The following is a 21,637-nucleotide window of genomic DNA, read 5'->3' on the forward strand; positions in this document are numbered from 1 at the left end:
GTTTGCTTAACACATACAAATGCAGTTTTTATTGATTTTGATAATATCAAAAACAATAAAAACGATATTCGTATAAATCCGAAAGTATTTATCAAACAAATATGGCGACAGAAGTGCAAACGCAGGCCGCTCCAACAGCTTCAAATCCGGCTGAAGATGATGAGACTTGGTTATATGGTGGTAAGGCATGTTGAACATATATTGAAATATAAGTAACGTAATGCTGAACAAATGTTAGAAATGACTTTTGGCGTTTCGCAGGATATTGGCAAGCGCATGTAATTCGAGTTCCCTTTATTATTTTTCACGGCATCCGCGTCTTTTCATTACGCGCTGATGCATGCCTATGATTATATTTACAGAGGAGAGCAAAGAAAAAGACAAAGCACATGAACCATCAAGGTACCATTGGTTTTATCGAGGTCCAATCAGAGATACGAGAAATATCCGACATCTTTAAATCAGACATTTTGGGAACACTTCCCAAACAGCGAGATATTCATTATCCCTCTTTAGCGAGAGTAGATATATCCCATATAACTGAGAACCCGAGAAGTACATGTCTTCGTGTTTCACATGGAGAGAAGAAAAATACTAAAATGTCTGATACTTCTGCAATCAAAACAAAAATACTCACAATGTATATTGGATTTCTGCCTCCTTCCCTCTTACACAGAAATGTTGATATGAAATTTCTTGACTGTGTTGACAATTATTATAGAGATAATTCATGTCACATTGAATGTGTGTCACACATTCAATGATAATGATTACTTTCTCACTAAAGAAAGATAATATTGTTTTATTGTTCAGATCTCGCTATAGGGGAAGTGTTCCCAACCTGTCAAACAGATAAACGGGACCATGTATACATTTCTTAATAACTATTCATTGTTTTCGTAAATTGTTGAATTTTAGTTCATTTCATTCCTAATATGTATAACAGTTTGACCAGCATTGCACCGAGCAAAACGTGAAATGGTCATTGGTGTTTCCGACTGATAATCACATTCAATACATAAAATATGGTAAATTAGAAATTATTATGATTTATGAAATTTATCTGGCACTAAACACCCAGTAGCATCTAAATTTTAAAGATTTTTTTGTGTTGGCTTTCATGTGAAACTGGAAAAGGGTCCTGTGAAGGGATGCTAAAGCATGTGATGTTGCAGAAACTGTTTGAGATTGCTTGTTTAGATGTTGTGGTGGATTTGCATACAGATAGTCAAAATGTATTTTACATCTTGTAACATGACTTTAGGCGTTCATTTGATGCAGGGAATATAATGCAGACATTGATGTAAACAGTGTATTGTGACACCATATCAACAACATCAAATACAAATGAAAACATGAGATAACTTTGTCTGTTTAGCAAAATTGTTTGTAGTAGCAATTTATTTATTTCATCTGCAGGTTTTTGTTTAAAGTACTGCATTGATATTTATAGAAACTCACGAAGTTGTTCATCTATTTAGTCATCTTCACAGGTCTAGGGTTATTGATTCATTACCATGCACTAACCCTTGAAATTAACTTAACTCAGTATTTATAAATTGGAATCAGACATATTTTTTCAAAATGCTTTGATACATTATACTAGATTTACATTGTCACAATGTAGTCGTAAAATATCTGCAAATTGTTTGATATTTGATGAAATCTCACCAATCCGTTTGACTTTGAGCCACATGCTGCCTATTGAAAGTACACATTATGTGAGGCATTGTCAAGCAATGTTGTAGTGTGGAGTATGTGAGCTTGCTCACTTTTGCTTTTTTTCATAATGAATAAACATCTGACAGGCAAAACATGTGCCTTGCTGGTGTGTAGTTTGTGCGTTTGATGTTTTAATTATTTATTTTTTTTTTATGGGGAGATTACTTTTTACTAAAGCTACATTTTTTAATTAGATAAGGTAAATTTGAAACTTTTCAATTTCAAAATGTTATTGTACATATCTTCCACATTCCATTTTATAGCAGATTCCTCCTTAAATATTATAAGTTGATGAATGTTGTAAGAAAACCATAACTGATATGACATTGTTTTCTTTATGTTAGCGAGACTGGGGGAAGCAGTGCTGTGAAGGAGAATAAAAAAGATGACAGGGAAGCTGGAGAACTGGTAAAAATAAACCCACTCATTTCTCAATCAATACATAGGATGTATTCATACATATTTTTGTATTTATACATGTGTATGATTATAAACTGAAAGGTGTTTGTCATCCAGATTATTTGAACTTCTCCCACAAAGAAATAATTACAGGGTAGCCTCAATTTGATTGATTGATGAATTAGGCTCTCAGCTGAAAATTGATGTATTTGTAATATGTTGTTTGAAAAACCCAGGCCATTTATAACATGTACAGTTTTGAAAGAAAGTCTACTCTTAGCATCTCTACCCAAAAATCCATGTAGGTTCCTCACCAACAGCTTTACACATCTGGGTTCCTCATCAACAGCCTTGCACATGTGGGTTCCTCACCAACAGCTTTACACATGTAGGTTCCTCATCATTATCTAGCTATACACATGTGGGTTCCTCATCAACAGCTTTACACATGTGGGTTCCTCATCAACAGCTTTACACATGTGGGTTCCTCATCAACAGCTTTACACATGTGGGTTCCTCATCATTATATAGCTTTACACATGTGGGTTCCTCATCAACAGCTTTACACATGTGGGTTCCTCACCAACAGCTTTACATATGTAGGTTCCTCATCATTATCTAGCTATACACATGTGGGTTCCTCATCAACAGCTTTACACATGTGGGTTCCTCACCAACAGCTTTACACATGTAGGTTCCTCACCAACAGCTTTACACATGTGGGTTCCTCATCAACAGCTTTACACATGTGAGTTCCTCATCAACAGCTTTACACATGTAGGTTCCTCATCATTATCTAGCTATACACATGTGGGTTCCTCATCAACAGCTTTACACATGTGGGTTCCTCATCATTATATAGCTTTACACATGTGGGTTCCTCATCAACAGCTTTACACATGTGGGTTCCTCACCAACAGCTTTACACATGTAGGTTCCTCATCATTATCTAGCTATACACATGTGGGTTCCTCATCAACAACTTTACACATGTGGGTTCCTCACCAATAGCTTTACACATGTGGGTTCCTCATCAACAGCTTTACACATGTGGGTTCCTCACCAACAGCTATACACATGTGGGTTCCTCATCATTATCTAGCTATACACATGTGGGTTCCTCATCAACAGCTTTACACATGTGGGTTCCTCATCAACAGTTTACACATGAACGTTCCTCATCATTATCTAGCTATACACATGTAGGTTCCTCATCATTATCTAGCTATACACATGTGGGTTCCTCACCAACAGCTTTACATATGTGGGTTCCTCACCAACAGCTTTACACATGTAGGTTCCTCATCATTATCTAGCTATACACATGTGGGTTCCTCATCAACAGCTTTACACATGTGGGTTCCTCATCAACAGTTTACACATGAAAGTTCCTCATCATTATCTAGCTAAACACATGTAGGTTCCTCATCATTATCTAGCTATACACATGTGGGTTCCTCACCAACAGCTTTACATATGTGGGTTCCTCACCAACAGCTTTACACATGTAGGTTCCTCATCATTATCTAGCTATACACATGTGGGTTCCTCATCAACAGCCTTGCACTTGTGGGTTCCTCAACAACAGGTTTACACATGTGGGTTCCTCATCAACAGCTTTACACATGTAGGTTCCTCATCAACAGCTTTACACATCTGGGTTCCTCATCAACAGCTTTACACATGTGAGTTCCTCATCAACATCTTTACACATGTAAGTTCCTCATCAATAGGTATACACATGTAGGTTCCTCATCATTATCTAGCTATACACATGTGGGTTCCTCACCAACAGCTTTACACATGTGGGTTCCTCATCAACAGCTATACACATGTGGGTTCCTCACCAACAGCTTTACACATGTGGGGTCCTCATCAACAGCTTTACACATGTAGGTTTCTCACCAACAGCTTTACACATGTGGGTTCCTCATCAACAGCTATACACATGTAGGTTTCTCATCAACAGCTTTACACATGTGGGTTCCTCACCAACAGCTTTACACATGTAGGTTCCTCATCATTATCTAGCTATACACATGTGGGTTCCTCACCAACAGCTTTACACATGTGGGTTCCTCATCATTATATAGCTATACACATGTGGGTTCCTCACCTACAGCTTTACACATGTAGGTTCCTCACCAACAGCTTTACACATGTAGGTTCCTCATCAACAGCTTTACACATGTGAGTTCCTCATCAACAGCTTTACACATGTAGGTTCCTCATCATTATCTAGCTATACACATGTGGGTTCCTCACATACAGCTTTACACATGTAGGTTCCTCACCAACAGCTTTACACATGTAGGTTCCTCATCATTATCTAGCTATACACATGTGGATTCCTCATCAACAGCTATACACATGTGGGTTCCTCACCAACAGCTTTACACATGTAGGTTCCTCATCATTATCTAGCTATACACATGTGGGTTCCTCACCAACAGCTTTACACATGTGAGTTCCTCATCAACAACTTTACATATGTGGGTTCCTCATCATTATCTAGCTATAAGATAAGATAAGTTTATTCCAATTTTGGGCCCAGAGGGCATAACAGTAAGACAGTTTATAAAGAAGGAAATTCAAAAAAGAAAGAAAGTTTACAACATTAACTACAGGTTACATAGACTGCAAACTGCATGTGGATGCAGCATGTTGGGGAAACAATTACATACAGTACATATATGAATTGCTGATCATGTATATACACAAGTAAATGGACAGTATCAGTATTATATCAACATATGAATAATAAACTATAATGATTTTTTGCAGTTTTAAAGCATCACTTCTTTTTCTGAAAGTTTGCTCTAAATATTCACTCAGTTTGACAATTACTGGTTTGTCTTCATTAATCATCAACTATATGCATTTATATATAGCTCATTAGCTATATACATGTGGGTTCCTCATCAACAGCTTTACACACGTGGGTTCCTCACCAACAGCTTTACACATGTAGGTTCCTCATCATTATCTAGCTACACACATGTGGGTTCCTCACCAACAGCTTTACACATGTGGGTTCCTCATCATTATCTAGCTATACACATGTGGGTTCCTCATCAACAGCTTTACACATGTGGGTTCCTCATCAACAGCTTTACACATGTGGGTTCCTCACCAACAGCTTTACACATGTGGGTTCCTCATCAACAGCTTTACAAGCATAGTTTTATCTTTCCCAACACTGAACATGAGTTCAACAGTTTGTCAACAGCAGATGAACACATAAATATTTACTATAAAAAAAAAAGAGCTGGCAATTACAATGATCCTTTCATTTACGTCCAGATCGAATTAAGGGAATGATCTGAAAAATGGAGGAAGAAAGAGAAAATAGATTAACTGTTCTTTTAAAAAATGCACATGGAACTACATTTTACAATCTAAATTATTTTTTTCTTTGACTATTTTCTTGTGTAGACATATAAAGGTACATGTACATGTGCTTAAATCTTTTATGTTAAATTTGTAAGATAGTAATACTATGGTGTTCTATTGATAAAATGAAACAGAACACTCGGATACCCTTACAACAACAACAAGAATAATGAAACTACTGTTGTAGAGATATAATTGAGAATGGTTTCAAAGTACAATTTATGTTTTTGACTTGTAGAGTGGTGAAGAAGAATCCCAAGGAAAGGGCAATGATGATGACGATGATTCTGATGATGATGTACAGGTTACCATTGGTGACATTCAGGCTTTTCCACTCGGAGAGTAAGTTTTGTATCATGCATAAAAACGATGATCACAATGGATTTACAAGATAAGATGAAGCTTTATTTCTAGTTTGCAAGTATTAAACAACATGGGAAAACATAAGCGGGGCAGAGCTTTTGACTGCATAGTATTAGTAAAAATACTTGTAACTATTAGATATAAAACCTGTAAACAAGCAGCCAATGTAAGACACATACACAGCAGTTTCAGGGGTCAATGTGTTAATACTGGCATCACAGATATATTAGTAAGTACATTTAGTGGGGAGAAACATAACATCACAGATTGTACACTACATAAAACACAGTTTGACTAAAGCAGACACCGCAGGTGCACTAGTTGATACATATAAATGATAGATAAGATTCGCTAGCACCCTTTTCTAACAAATACAAGTCACAAACCAGTCATTTTGTTTACTCACAGTCCATACACAATCTTGCACTCGCAAATACACTGTATTACTCGTCTCATTTTAAAAACTTTCCAGTAGACGACTCGCAAATATTTCTTGTCTCATTAAACTTTCCAGTAGATGACTCGCAAATATTTCTTGTCTCATTAAACTTTCCAGTAGGCAACTCGCAAATATTTCTTGTCCCATTAAACTTTCCAGTAGGCGACTCGCAGATATTTCTTGTCTCATTAAACTTTCCAGTAAGCGACTCGCAAATATTTCTTGTCTCATTAGACTTTCCAGTAGACAACTCGCAAATATTGTCTCCTTAAACTTTCCAGTAGGCGACTCGCAAATATTTCTTGTCCCATTAAACTTTCCAGTAGACGAATCACAAATATTTCTTGTCTCATTAAACTTTCCAGTAGACGACTCGCAAATATTTCTTGTCTCATTAAACTTTCCAGTAGGTGACTCACAAATGGAAATTAGTTTACTGTAAACATACATACACAGAGCCTTCCTGCTGGTCTTTCACATGCTACAGTATAAAATGAAGTACATAATTTACTTAGTATTACAGTGTATCTATTTTTTCCAGTGGTTCGAGGAGTCTCTTTAAAGCCCCAGGCTACCAGAAAACGGGAGCAGGTCAGTACTGAAGCATTCATTGATCAGTTACTGATCATCCCTATCATAATAAATACTGTATACAGGGTTATCTTCGCCTCGCTTTTATTATTTTCCGCACTTTTAGCAGATGGTTTAGTCCCGTTTTAATTTCGCCCAGACACAGTAGTATTAAAAGGGAGATAAAAGAAAAATGTTTCACCCAGTCTTAAAATTTATCTACTGGCGACAAGGGGGGGGGGGGGGGGGGGGGGGGGGTGTAACATCATCATGTATACAGTAACACAGCATGTGAATTGAGATGGTTTATGAAAAATCCTTTCAAAATTAATAAACTCTGCTACATTTTTCTTACACCAACAAGCTTAAGTCAGCTCATTGTAATACATGTATGTCCATTAATATTTGTTTTTGACACCCTCAGGTACCACAGGCAAAGGAGGCGTGGCAGCGGGACCACAGAAGGGGGTGGATGTAGAGGGGGTAGGAACAATTAATGGAATCCCAGCATATGATTTTGATCTGGAAACCTTACAGGCTGATGAAAAACCATGGAGAAAACCAGGTTAGTTTTTTTTATTAGTTTATAGCTGTATGATCCAGTGTTCATCTTATTTTTTTCAAAGTGTACAGAATTACTTTTAATGCAGCTGTATTAGTTTTAAAAGTTATTAATTTTTCATTAATCATATTCTTGACCTACTTTTTGAAAACTTTAACCTTGCTAATAACTTTTGAACAGTAAGTGATAGAGCTTTGATACTTCACATGAGTGTTCCATGTGACAAGACCTTTCCGTGAGTACCAATATTTTGGACCCTTTGACCTTGACCTTGGAGTATGACCTACTTTTTGAAAACTTTAACCCTGCTAATAACTTTTGAACAATAAGTGATAGAGCTTTGATATTTCACATGAGTATTCCTTGTGACAAGACCTTTCCGTGGGTACCAACATTTTTGACCCCTTGACCTTGGAGTTTGACCTACTTTATGAAAACTTTAACCTTGCTAATAACTTTGGAACAGTAAGTGATAGAGCTTTGATATTTCACATGAGTGTTCCATGTGACAAGACCTTTCCGTGGGTACCAATATTTTTTACCCTGTGACATTGACCTTGGAGTATGACCTACTTTTTGAAAACTTTAACCTTGCTAATAAATTTTGAACAATAAGTGATAGAGCTTTGATATTTCACATGAGTGTTCCTTGTAACAAGACCTTTTCGTTGGTATTAAACCTTTTGACCTTGACATTTAACTTACTTTTAATTTTTTTACATTGGTCATAACTTCTAAATGGTAAATATTAGAGCTTTCATATTATACATGAGCATTTCTTTTGAGAAGATCTTTCTACTGGTACCAAGATATTTGCCCTTGTGACCTTGGCCATCTTTGGAATTGGCCATTATCGGTGGCATTTGTGTTTCACAAACACATCTTTTTCTTTTCAGGTGTTGATATCAGGGACTATTTAACTTATTATGGTTTTTCTTCACAGTGTTGATATCAGAGACTATCTAACTATGGTCTTTTCTTTTCAGGTGCTGATATCACAGACTACTTTAATTATGGTTTTAATGAAGACACTTGGCAGCAGTATTGTGAGAAACAAAGGAGGCTAAGGGGAGAGAACCAGGGATCCAGATCATATGTAAGTATCACACTGTAGTTTACTGAAATTACTCATAACAGTTCTTCAAAGTTTCTAGTTCATTTACTGATTTTTGTATGCATTTACCTAAGTATTTGATATTATTCAGTAAAAATAAAATAAATCATAACAAGGATATTTTAAATACATTTTCAGCAAATGAAAATTTGTTGATGATTATTTTATTTTTAGACTCATGGGTCATCTGGAATAAAAAAAGATATGACAGGTAAATATTAGTCTCTGTGAAATAGTAAAATTTATTTGTATGTTACTCTACATTCAAATAATTAAATCTCTGTATAAGGTTCATGAAATAAAATGACTCAGTCTGAATCATTCCAACATTTGTGTATACTCCCGACCCACAATTGTCTGATCATTTTGTTCAATATTTGTTCCAAACTCAAAGTAAGGCTCATCAAAATTCTGTTAAGGATGCAGACTGGCCACTTAAAATGGGTTATGCCTCAACCTGCACCTATAAAAAGTACTTTGGAGCAATAAACATTTGTTTTCCATAAAAGAAACATGTTTAGTGTTTGGAACTTCTCTCCTCTGGAAAAAAAATTTAAAATCATATTTTCCCCCATAACTGTAATATAAGTTGCATGTGATGCCTAGAATGACCTTGGTTCAGAAGAGAATATTTCCATTGACTTCATAAAGTATTGTTATTTATATTTCATATGAGGAACACAGGAGGCCCTATTGCAAACACATTTTCTCTCAATAGTGTCTTCATATGTTTGTTTGCTAGTTTAGCACCATCTAATGGGAAATTTTATTTTCTGTAGAAAACCTTCAGTTATATGTGGAGAGTATACACAAATGTGGATGTGATCCAATGACCAGGCTAAAAATAACTATGATCACTGAATGTAAAATTGGCTGTGAAGAAACTATTTGTATTATGAAACTTGATGTATTTCCCTCTGGAGGAAATATCCTCTTATGCCTAATTCATGTTTTTACATGATATTAAATGTCATGATATTTGAGTATTGCCATAGACATAGCTTAGATAGCAAGTCTTCCTCTCTAGAATAAATGCTTTAAAACTTTGTGGAAAGTTACTGACACCAGGAAAGCAGAAGAAATAGTCCAATGGGTATTTTAAGTTTATTTCAAGAAGTCAGTAAAACTGCTACATGCCAGTGTTTTACGATAGTGAAGACATTAGATACAAAAACTAAATTCTGGTGGCAACAGTTCCAGTCCAGGGTTTATGGATAAACCATCCCTTCACTGCCATAGGAAAAGTGTCAAATTTGAGTACTGTGGAATCATTAGATTTTGTGGGGACTCTATTTTCATGCATTTCTTGGGTATCTGTCTGTGTCTCACGAATTTCAAACCACAACGAAATACACAATTTTTCAATGTACAGAAAACCATATCAATGAAATTACATTCCACAAAAATTGGCCCCCGTGAATTTAGATAATTGCATAGTTTGTTTTGTGATTGTAGTTCATTTCAGTAATAGATATTTTATTTCATGAAACAGAGACGCCTCAGAATGTACCCGTGCTGTCGGGGAGAAAGGCCATTGTGTCTGTACCTCGTAAAACCTCAGGCACAATAGACGTAATCGGCGGCACAGCTCGAGATTCCAGGAGACCTGAGGGAGAACCCATTCAAGTGGCAGGGTAGACAACTCATTTTTACAAGTTTTTACTCATTCTACGTATAGTAATGAATATATCAGGGTTTTCCAAAAGTACTCAATTGTTGGTAAGAAACAGTAGCATTGTATGATAATGTTCTATTGAGCAGGAAGTACCCCAGTGCAGTGCCCCCACACCCTCCTCCAGGAATGGACTTCAGCATCCCCCCACCGGGAATGGCCCCACCTGGAGTACCCCCACCTGGAATGCCAGTACCACCAGGTAAGTCTATGTACAAAACAAGCTATGACAGGTGTGTGTACAAAACAAGCTGTGACAGGTAAGTGAGAGAGGTGTGTGTACAAAACAAGCTGTGACAGGTAAGTATGTGAGGTGTGTGTACAAAACAAGCTGTGACAGGTAAGTGAGAGAGGTGTGTGTACAAAGCAAGCTGTGACAGGTGAGAGAGGTGTGTGTACAAAGCAAGCTGTGACAGGTAAGTGAGAGAGGTGTGTGTACAAAACCAGCATTATTAGGTTAGACATACAGGTGTATGTACAATAGGGGTGTGTATTAGTCATTACAATATTTACAGTTGTGATATGCGATTCAACGTTACCAGGCAAATCTTACAGGTATGTTTACACAACCAATATTATTTTTTCATGAAACTCTTGGAGAAGATCTTGATGGTTGATGACTTTCAAGGTCATTAACATAAAGGTCAAAGTCATTTTATGTATGGAATTAATTTTACTGAGTAGGGAGGGGTGGGTATATCTTTATTTGTATGTGCACTAATCCTTTATACTGATTTACAGGAGTTCCTCCCCCTGGTATACCAGGAATCCCTCCGCCCGGTTTCCCAGACTTTGATCGTAAGTACATGTATTTTAGCCTCCTGTAAATCTAAAGTCAACATTCTGGGTGGATTTTTCAATGTCTGAATCTTCTTTTAAAGGCTTGGTATTTGTATATTTTATCTTTTGTATTGTGCATGTCTTCACACCACTTTTAAAAAGCAAGCAAGCTGTAACTGATGGTAGTTTTTCAACTATCCAATTATGCACCAAATAACATCTATCGGTATAACTAATATGATTCCCAAGAGCTGAAGAAAAATTCAGGAAAATAAACAAGGGAATATTGTTTGAGAGCATACCTACAATGAGCATTTTGTATAAACTGCCATTGCATCATATACACGGACGTTGGAACAATGATTACCAAACATAATCGGGTTGCTGAGACCGAGGTCATATACAAAGACGGAAACTGACGTGAGTAACTACACTTTTCGTTTGATCGTTTCATGAATGACGATAAGTACTATCAGTGTAAGAAAGTAATAATTAAGCAAATGTGCCACAGAAATGAAATTTTGATAGTGAATTTTCTATAAAATCCGCATGTTTAAGTGTTTACAAATATGACATATGCTCAGTGCTTCTCTTTTACTTTTTAACAAACTGGTGACCTCCGGGGTCAATACACATCGGATATTACGATAATGAGTTACTGAAAGGATGACAATGACATTTCCTGTTGATTTGATGGGTTTATTGCTTCAGATTCACTCTGATTCTATGAAGTTATATATATTCATTCACAAATATGTTGAATATTTGTTCTTTTATTTTACAATATATTTACCGTCAGTTACAGCTTGTACATGTATTGCTTTAACCTCACTTTAACAAAAATCAGGGCACCTTTGTGTGGATATTAGATTGTACGTGGGTGTATACAAGGTACAAGAGTTTTTCCTTTATCTCCTCTAAGATTTTTCAAAGTACACTGTAGGACATTATTACACATGTATTGACAATATGCATATTACAGAGAGTTTGGTTTTCTTTAACTTTCATGGAAACTACAACTTGCTGAACTTATACAGTTTTGGAGAATTTTGATGTACATGTAGTTATAGAGGGAAATCCTCTCAAAGTTTTCAACCTAGAATTGTTTGAATTCAAGATGTACAGTACATACACTGTACATGTATTACAATGATGCAGAAGTTGTATGCTGTTGAATTTCTTGGGGATTTTTTGAAGTATGATTCATAGCATGGCTAGTCTTGAATGTATTTGAATAACTTACAGATATATTTAAACCTTATGATACAGTTTCATAATAACCATTATTTTTTATAAGGAATTTCACTAAATTTGTCCAGAGTTATGGCTCTTTAAGTGTTTGTGTGATTTATTTGATTTTTGTTGTCTCGTGGTTTTTCTTTCACAAAATTCAGTTTTATCGAATGTTACAAATTATGGACTTTCACAATGAACTCTGAACTTGCATAAATAAAATGCATAGATCCTTACTGATGAAGATGAACATATTTTGTATGGATGACAATACATAATTAAATTGTATAGATCCTTACTCAGTCTTCACGAAAAAGTTTGTGAAGCACAGGCCCTTCGGGCCTCCCAGTATAATAATTTTGCAAGCCCGAACAATATTTTAATGGCCCAAAATGTTTTTTTTCTAATTTGACCACTTGTCATTTGCAAGGTACATACATGTTCTACTGTAGGAAAATACATATCCAGATGATCATAGTTAAAGAACAACTGACATTATTATAATATCTTATTTTATTTTTCAACAGATGACATCAGAAGCTCATGTTCTACTTTGTTTTGTATACACCACGTACAAAACATTGTTTTCTCCCGAATTAAATCTCGGCAAAGGCCCACTCTCGGTCCAATGGGGCTTAACTTTTCGTTCTCTTTTCTCCTTGTACTATCGTTTTTTTTTTTTATTTATGTGAATCTGATGGTTGTGATTGCATAAACGCTTGTGAGGTTTGGAATTTCACTGACGAGCCCCCTCACTACACGGATTGAATATTGTTTTACGTCCCTCTCGAGAATATTTCACTCATATGGAGACATCACCACTGCTAGTGAAGGGCTGCATAATTTAGGCCTATGCTCGGCGCTTATGGCCATGAAGCAGGGAGGGATCTTTATCGTGCCACACCTGCCGTGACACGATACCTCGGTTTTTTTCGGTCTCATCCGAAGGACCGCCCCATTTAATCACCTCTTACGACAAGCAAGGGGGTACTGAGGACCTATTCTAACCCGGAACCCCATGGGAATCCCAACACGGACACTGGAAGTTTATGTAAACATATAGTATGTGCATGTATTTTTTATACATGCACATACTATATATTTACATTAACTTCCAGTGCCCGTGCCTCCCTATACTTCATAAAAGGCAGCATGGTTGATCGTTTTTCGATGCGAAATTTCATTGCTACATGTAAGTCATGACAAAGTCTGAGTCAATCTCACGCTTTATTTGTAATATATACAAAACATACAATAAACCATTTACAGGCCTGCCGGACTCCTGGGTTAAATATTTTTAGAAGCCCGATCCCGATTTCACTGGCCTCGGGCATCGGGCCACCGGATAACGTCGAAGACTGCTTACTGATGAAGATGAACATATTTTGTATGGATGGCAATACTTTTGTTTAAATTGGAAAATGTAGACTTTGTAGAGAAATAGATGTAGTTCAGTGTAATGAATCACTAGGAGCAGCTGACACAATAACTTAACTGAAACGCTCGGAGAATATCTACTTGCGGTTTTGTAAACACCTGCTTACTTTTCTGTATTTTTCAGCATTCTTCCCACCACCTGGCCAGCCAACCAACACTCGCTACGAGGACCGACCCCCATATAACTATGACAGTCAGCACACATCTTACCCGACATCATATCCAGACACACACTCCTCCTCCTGGGACAGGTCAGCTTACAACAATGGAAACAAAATCACAAAAATGATTAGATATACATGTACATGAAAATATTTCACACTCATACTGATACAGGTCAGCTTACGACAATGAAAACAAAATCACATAAATGTTTAGATATACACAAAAATATTGTACACTCATACTGATACAGGTCAGCTTACTACAATGAAAACAAAATCACATAAATGTTTAGATATACACAAAAATATTGTACACTCATACTGTACAGGTCAGCTTATGACAATGAAAACAAAATCACATAAATGTTTAGATATACACAAAAATAGTGTACACTCATACTGGAACAGGTCAGCTTATGACAATGAAAACAAAATCACATAAATATTTACATATACACAAAAATATTGTACACTCATACTGGAACAGGTCAGCTTATGACAATGAAAACAAAATCACATAAATGTTTAGATATACACAAAAATATTGTACACTCATACTGGAACAGGTCAGCTTATGACAATGAAAACAAAATCACATAAATATTTACATATACACAAAAATATTGTACACTCATACTGGTACAGGTCAGCTTATGACAATGAAAACAAAATCACATAAATGTTTAGATATACACAAAAATATTGTACACTCATACTGGAACAGGTCAGCTTATGACAATGAAAACAAAATGTATAATTCTATAGAAAAAAACCACTCTCATACTCAAACAGGTCAGCTTACAACAATGTGAACAAAACCACGAAGTGTACCTCTGTATAGAAATCTCACGAGAAAGACTGGTTTGCAAATTGAATTTTATAATTAAAAAAAACACAAAGCTAAAATTCTTTCACATCCTTTTCATTGGAAAGGCTATCTTTCAACATTAAACAGAAAGGACTATTTTAATGAAACAGTATAAAATACCTATCACATGCCTCCAGGAATATTTCAGCACACAATTTAAGTCATTTTGTAACACTGTAACATACAGGGTACATGTCTATGTTTAATAAAAAAAAAATGTTCCTTTTGTTTGTGAAAAATTCAGATGTGTGTAATTTTGAGTTAAATTCCCTTGCTTTTGAAGCAGACACATTTGAATTTTCACTGATATAAAGTGTTTTCAGTTAATCAACTACAGACTCTCCTGTATGGATAAAGTGAGGGATTCTCTATTCACGATTCCTAAAGATGTGTTATTCACGATTTGTATTGATGTGTGGAGATGGTTCACAGATTTGTTTTAACTTAAGATATACTATGTTGGCAGGACAGAGACCTACTGGAGGGAATATGTGGGGAGGGACCGAAGTCCAGCCAGATCCGAGTCGGAGTTCAGCAGGTAAATAATCCAAGTAATTATACCCCCCGCAACAAGTTGTGGGGGGGTATACTGGAATCAGGTTGTCCGTCTGTCTGTCCGTCCGTCCGTCTGTAGACGCAATGGTTTCCGGACTCTAAAGCATTATCCTTTCCACCTACCGTCACCATATCATATATATGGACTACCCATGGGATGAAGATGTTCCCTATCGATTTTGGGGTCAAAAGGTCAAAGGTCAAGCGCACTGGACATCGAAGTAGCAATATGGTTTCCGGGCTCTAAAGCGTTATCCTTTCCACCTACAGTCACCATATCATATATATGGACTACCCATGGAATGAAGATGTTCCCTATCGATTTTGGGGTCAAAAGGTCAAAGGTCACGCGCACTGGACATCGAAGTAGCAATATGGTTTCCGGGCTCTAAAGCGTTATCCTTTCCACCTACAGTCACCATATCATACATATGGACAACCCATGAGATGAAGATGTTCCCTATCGATTTTGGGGTCAAAAGGTCAAAGGTCACGCGCACTGGACATCGAAGTAGCAATATGGTTTCCGGGCTCTAAAGCGTTATCCTTTCCACCTACAGTCACCATATCATACATATGGACTACCCATGGGATGAAGATGTTCCCTATCGATTTTGGGGTCAAAAGGTCAAAGGTCACGCGCACTGGACATCGAAGTAGCAATATGGTTCAGTTTGTCATGCCATTTGTTTTTTACACTCAGAAAAGAGGTAGTTTATACCTATTACCAACACCCTTTGGGAGATTGGGGTAAGCGGGGGGTATTCTTAGTGAGCATTGCTCACAGTACCTCTTGTTTTAGTTAATCAGTGGCTCATGTACATAATCCGGATTAATCAGTGGTTTGTGTTGATAACACTATAACAGGGCTTGAATCTAACTTTTTATGTCACCAGTCCAGCTGGACTGATCGGGTATAATTTCAACCAGTATGCAGAAAAATTTACCAGTCCAACAGAGTTTTCCAGAAATAATGAACATATTTCGATAATGTCATTAAAATTAGATATTAATGGAATTGAACTCAATATGCCTCAGATAATGTTTTAACACTTACATGTATGTGAGAATTATGTTTACTAACTGGGTTCGTGTGGTATCTACAGAGGAATGCTAAATGCATATTTAAAATTTGATAAGTTGGTTTTCCAAAATGACATTTTAGAAAATTGACTAGTCCCATCAGACTGACTAAAACAAATGTCAATCAGTCTGCCAGACAGTTAACCAGTCACAGACTAATGGGCATATGTTCATTTCGAGCCCTGTATAAAAGAATTGTGCATAAACGTAACATCCAACGCAAGCATTGTATGGCAAAATAAGTATAGTGCACCCTCAGTTTATTGCCAACTTTTGTTCAAGGCAAATTCAGGCAATAAAGCAGAGGTGGCAATATAACGAATTCACCATTCCTGAAAATTCACTGAGCAGTCAAAATTCAATTGTGTAAATTTATTTGGGCTCCATTCTGTTTAAACATTTAGATAATTTTGAGTTTTATTCAGCAATTATTAGTAATTAATCTGGAAAACCTGTCCAGCCTGTCACACTTCACCGCACCGCTCTCAAAGTACTGGTGTGATTTTGGATGGGTGTTAGGTAATTGGCATCATTATCAAGGGTAAATAAATCCATTTGTTCGTGAAAACCTGTGGCATTATGCAGAGTTGGCATTATAACAAGGTGTCAACATGGGGAGATATCTATTCTTTAGTTCATCATAACAGGGGGGGGGGGGGGGGGGGGGGGGGGCAATAATATATTGAGAGATTACTGTAGTAATTACAGATGGCTGCTTTAAAATGAGAATAACTATCATTATTTTGTGAATATTTTATGGTAGTTTTAACTACAGAGTGAACATTCTACTTGTTTTAGTTCCGGTAGTGAGCGTGACTACAGATACCGAGAGACACCTCGCAGCAGTCGATACGATAGAGAGAGGTACGTGTCAGTCAATACAATAGAGAGAGGTAGGTGTCAGTCATTACAATAGAGAGAGGTACGTGTCAGTCATTACAATAGAGAGAGGCCCGTGTCAGTCATTACAATAGAGAGAGGCCCGTGTCAGTCATTACAATAGAGACAGGTAGGTGTCAGTCATTACAATAGAGAGAGGCACGTGTCAGTCATTACAATAGAGACAGGTAGGTGTCAGTCATTACAATAGAGAGAGGTAGGTGTCAATCATTACAATAGAGAGAGGCACGTGTCAGTCATTACAATAGAGACAGGTAGGTGTCAGTCATTACGATAGAGACAGGTAGGTGTCAGTCAATACAATAGAGACAGGTAGGTGTCAGTCATTACAATAGAGACAGGTAGGTGTCAGTCATTACAATAGAGAGAGGCACGTGTCAGTCATTACAATAGAGACAGGTAGGTGTCAGTCATTACAATAGAGAGAGGCACGTGTCAGTCATTACAATAGAGAGAGGCACGTGTCAGTCATTACGATAGAGACAGGTAGGTGTCAGTCATTACAATAGAGAGAGGCACGTGTCAGTCATTACAATAGAGACAGGTAGGTGTCAGTCATTACAATAGAGAGAGGCACGTGTCAGTCATTACAATAGAGACAGGTAGGTGTCAGTCATTACAATAGAGAGAGGTAGGTGTCAGTCATTACAATAGAGAGAGGTACGTGTCAGTCATTACAATAGAGAGAGGCACGTGTCAGTCATTACAATAGAGACAGGTAGGTGTCAGTCATTACAATAGAGAGAGGTACGTGTCAGTCATTACAATAGAGAGAGGTACGTGTCAGTCATTACAATAGAGACAGGTAGGTGTCAATCATTACAATAGAGAGAGGCACGTGTCAGTCATTACAATAGAGAGAGGTACGTGTCAGTCATTACAATAGAGACAGGTAGGTGCCAGTCATTACAATAGAGAGAGGTACGTGTCAGTCATTACAATAGAGACAGGTAGGTGTCAATCATTACAATAGAGAGAGGCACGTGTCAGTCATTACAATAGAGACAGGTAGGTGTCAATCATTACAATAGAGAGAGGCACGTGTCAGTCATTACAATAGAGAGAGGTACGTGTCAGTCATTACAATAGAGACAGGTAGGTGTCAGTCATTACAATAGAGAGAGGCACGTGTCAGTCATTACAATAGAGACAGGTAGGTGTCAATCATTACAATAGAGAGAGGTACGTGTCAGTCATTACAATAGAGACAGGTAGGTGTCAATCATTACAATAGAGAGAGGCACGTGTCAGTCATTACAATAGAGAGAGGTAGGTGTCAGTCATTACAATAGAGACAGGTAGGTGTCAATCATTATGAGAGAGAGAGACAGGTACATGTCAGGTAAAAAGATAAATTGAAGTCAATACGAGAGAGAGACAGATGAATGTAAGTCAATACGAGAGGGAGACAGACAGACAGGTAGGTGTCGGTCGTTACAAGAGAGACAGGTAGGTGTCGGTCGTTACAAGAGAGACAGGTAGGTGACGGTCGATACAGGAGAGAGGTAAGTGTTGGTTGTACAGGAGAGAGAGAGAGACAGGTAGGTGTTGGTCAATACGATAGAGAGAGAGAGAGACAGGTAGGTGTTGGTCCATACAGGAGAGAGGAAAGTGTCAGTCGGTACAGGAGAGAGACAGGTAGGTGTTGGTCCATACAGGAGAGAGGCAAGTGTCAGTCGGTACAGGAGAGAGAGAGACAGGTAGGTGTTGGTTGATACAGGAGAGAGAGAGACAGACAGGTAGTTGTTGGTCGATACAGGAGAGAGAGAGAGAGAGAGAGACAGGTATAGGTGTTGGTCCATACAGGAGAGAGGTAAGTGTTGGTCAGTACAGAAGAGAGAAAGAGAGAGACAGGTAGGTGTTGGTCAATACGAGAGAGAGAGAGAGACAGGTAGGTGTCGGTGGATACAAGAGAGACAGAGTTTGGTGTCAGTCGATACAAGAGAAAGACAAGTAGGTGTCAGTTGATACAGAGAGATATAGGAGTCAGTTGATACAAGAGAGAGAGAGAGAGTTAGGTGTCAGTCAATAGGAGAGAGAGAGACAGGTAGGTGTCAGTCAAGATGAGAGAGAGATGGGGTAGGGGGTGGGGCCACATTATGAAATCAAAGTTTTACATGTGAATATCTAGAAGAAATCTTTAAATCTGGGCCAAGGTGAGTAATGTGGCACACAGGTCTCTTGTTTTGAAACTGTTGAAATTGGTCATTTTAACACTTACACTTTGAACCATTAATATTAAGAATGCTCATGAGGATGGAGCTACATTAAATAAGGTCATTTTTTCTCTCTTTTGTAGAAGTAAATATTGAATAAGGTTTTTTTTCTCTTTTTTATTCAGAGATTCCTATAGAAGAGACAGGGATTCCGAAAGAACACGGGATCGAGACCGAGACAGATCAAGAGAACGAGATAGAGATCGTGACCGCGACAGAAGACATAGAGATGACAAACATAAATCACGCAGGTAAATCTCGCCATCATTTAAGAGCTTCAATCGCTAATTTGAACACTGAACAAGAAGAATGTCAGATTGATCCCTGTGTAGTTAAGGAGGTATGCTACACCAGAGAAATTTGATGTAGGTGAAAAGTGTAGGATATGTACAAAAATATTTTGAATTTGAAAATTTTCAAATTTACTTTATTTTGTCAAAAAATACAGTTTTAGTAGAAGGTAATCTGAAAAAAATTTAAAACCCCTGCTGGACTCGAACCTGCGACCTACAGTTCAGCAGTTGGTATTCTAACCTACTGAGCTACTCGGCTAGGTATTTAAATAGAAAAGGAAAAGTCAAATATTGGTGATATCGATTTTGTCATCCATGTTTTTAAAGGAAGTCAGCCATTATGACGATGTAGAGTACTACCTTAAACAGACATGATGTGATAGAAATCTGTTTTAGGAAGGACAAAGAAGAAGACTCAAGTAGATCAAAACACAAAAAGAGTAAGCGGTCCCGGCGTGATAAAGAAGAAGAGTCTGGGAACACAGGATCCGAATCAACCAGCAAGGCGGACTAGGCAATCGTTCATACCATTCTCATGTCTCTTACAGTCATTAAAACTTCATGTACTCAAATCTTATCTGTTGTTTTTGTTTTCCTAGTTTCTGAGTGTAAGCAAGTGTGTTGGAAATCATTAATTATAAACAGGTGTGCAGGAGATCATTAATTAATGCATTTGCTCCATGTTTCAGTAATTATGTATATACTTTGTACAAGATCAAAGGGATGTGCAGAAGTTTACTAGCTATTTAGAATGTTTATATGATTTTTATTTTCAATACACTGAGAATAAATTATCATAATGCTGTTGTGTATCCAGTTGGGAGTACACCTGCAATATTAATGTTGATGAAATTCAAACTCTCATGGATTATTCATATGCTAATATAAAAAGCCCTTATCTTCCTCTAAATGTGAACTTAATTCAATACAATGATGTAAAATAGAATGAAAAAGAGAAATAACATAGAGTGGTGGGTGGGAGGGTGGTACCCCTCCCCCTGTCCCGTACACTAACGTGAGTTAGGAATTTTGAGAGAGAGAAAAAAAAACCACAGGCCTTTTTTGATTTAAATTTTAGATCTGGAGCTTGTAGATAATGTTTTAGAAAAATGGAAGGATTTTTTTTTTTAAAAAGCTGGTGTAATGGACAACATTTTTAGCGTACAGCTGTGTGACATTGCTTTTTTGACTGATTGTCCTCTATGAGACAAAGAAAACGAACTAGATTGGAAAAATCGGGCACCTGATATCTAGAGAAGTTCCTTTTTGTACCCGCGAGAGTGAATACAATGCGTACAGTTTTAGGTTAATTATTTTTTGCTTTATATAAAGAAAAATGAAATGCAAAATTTTAAAGGAAGCAATCGCTTTTAATTTTATTTTTGGTAGTTCGCAAAAAAAAAGACGGGGATAAAAATCATTGGTGTGTTTTATCTCTTTCGTTTTAACATCAGTCGGAGATTAGTTCTAAGGAGATTGTTTTGTACAAACTCTGTAATGCGTTACGGTATGGAACATAATGATAACGAGACTCTATGATAAATGTGAAAATTGTCAAAAGAACGCACATCCCGGAACCGAAACTTTAAATCCACGTGTATTTATCTGACGATTACGCCTGTCACATTAACATTAAATGGGATTTAATAGACATCATTTATATGTTTTATGTCGTTTGATATTGAATATTTTTGGGAGGTAGACATAGTTCTCTAACGTTCATAATACGATACGTTGTGCCACAGTGAGACGCTCAATGTAGTAGAAGTAATGACTGATCAAAGACTGACTGAACTTCTGGATTTGGGTCTCCCCTAAGTCATTTCTTCTTTAACAGTCATTAAAATCAACCTTGCTCCGATTTCATAGGGCTG

The 21,637-nt window shown here is 37.1% G+C and overlaps 1 protein-coding gene across 1 annotated transcript; it reads left to right on the forward strand.

The window, feature by feature from the left end:
- Positions 1 to 59: 59 nt before the first annotated feature.
- On the forward strand, positions 60 to 20,335 carry LOC130051849 (pre-mRNA 3'-end-processing factor FIP1-like). The gene is made up of 16 exons (XM_056154807.1): positions 60 to 180; positions 363 to 402; positions 2,067 to 2,130; positions 5,753 to 5,856; positions 6,858 to 6,907; positions 7,311 to 7,451; positions 8,435 to 8,544; positions 8,737 to 8,773; positions 10,055 to 10,196; positions 10,324 to 10,436; positions 10,976 to 11,032; positions 13,809 to 13,935; positions 15,183 to 15,254; positions 17,153 to 17,218; positions 19,596 to 19,721; positions 20,160 to 20,335. The coding sequence occupies exons 1-16, from the start codon at positions 102 to 104 to the stop codon at positions 20,275 to 20,277; spliced, it is 1,446 nt and encodes a 481-aa protein (XP_056010782.1). The 5' UTR covers positions 60 to 101; the 3' UTR covers positions 20,278 to 20,335.
- The last annotated feature ends 1,302 nt before the right edge of the window (positions 20,336 to 21,637 follow it).

Source organism: Ostrea edulis, chromosome 2 (genome assembly GCF_947568905.1).
Source record: "Ostrea edulis chromosome 2, xbOstEdul1.1, whole genome shotgun sequence".
Taxonomy (NCBI): Eukaryota; Metazoa; Mollusca; class Bivalvia; order Ostreida; family Ostreidae; genus Ostrea; species Ostrea edulis.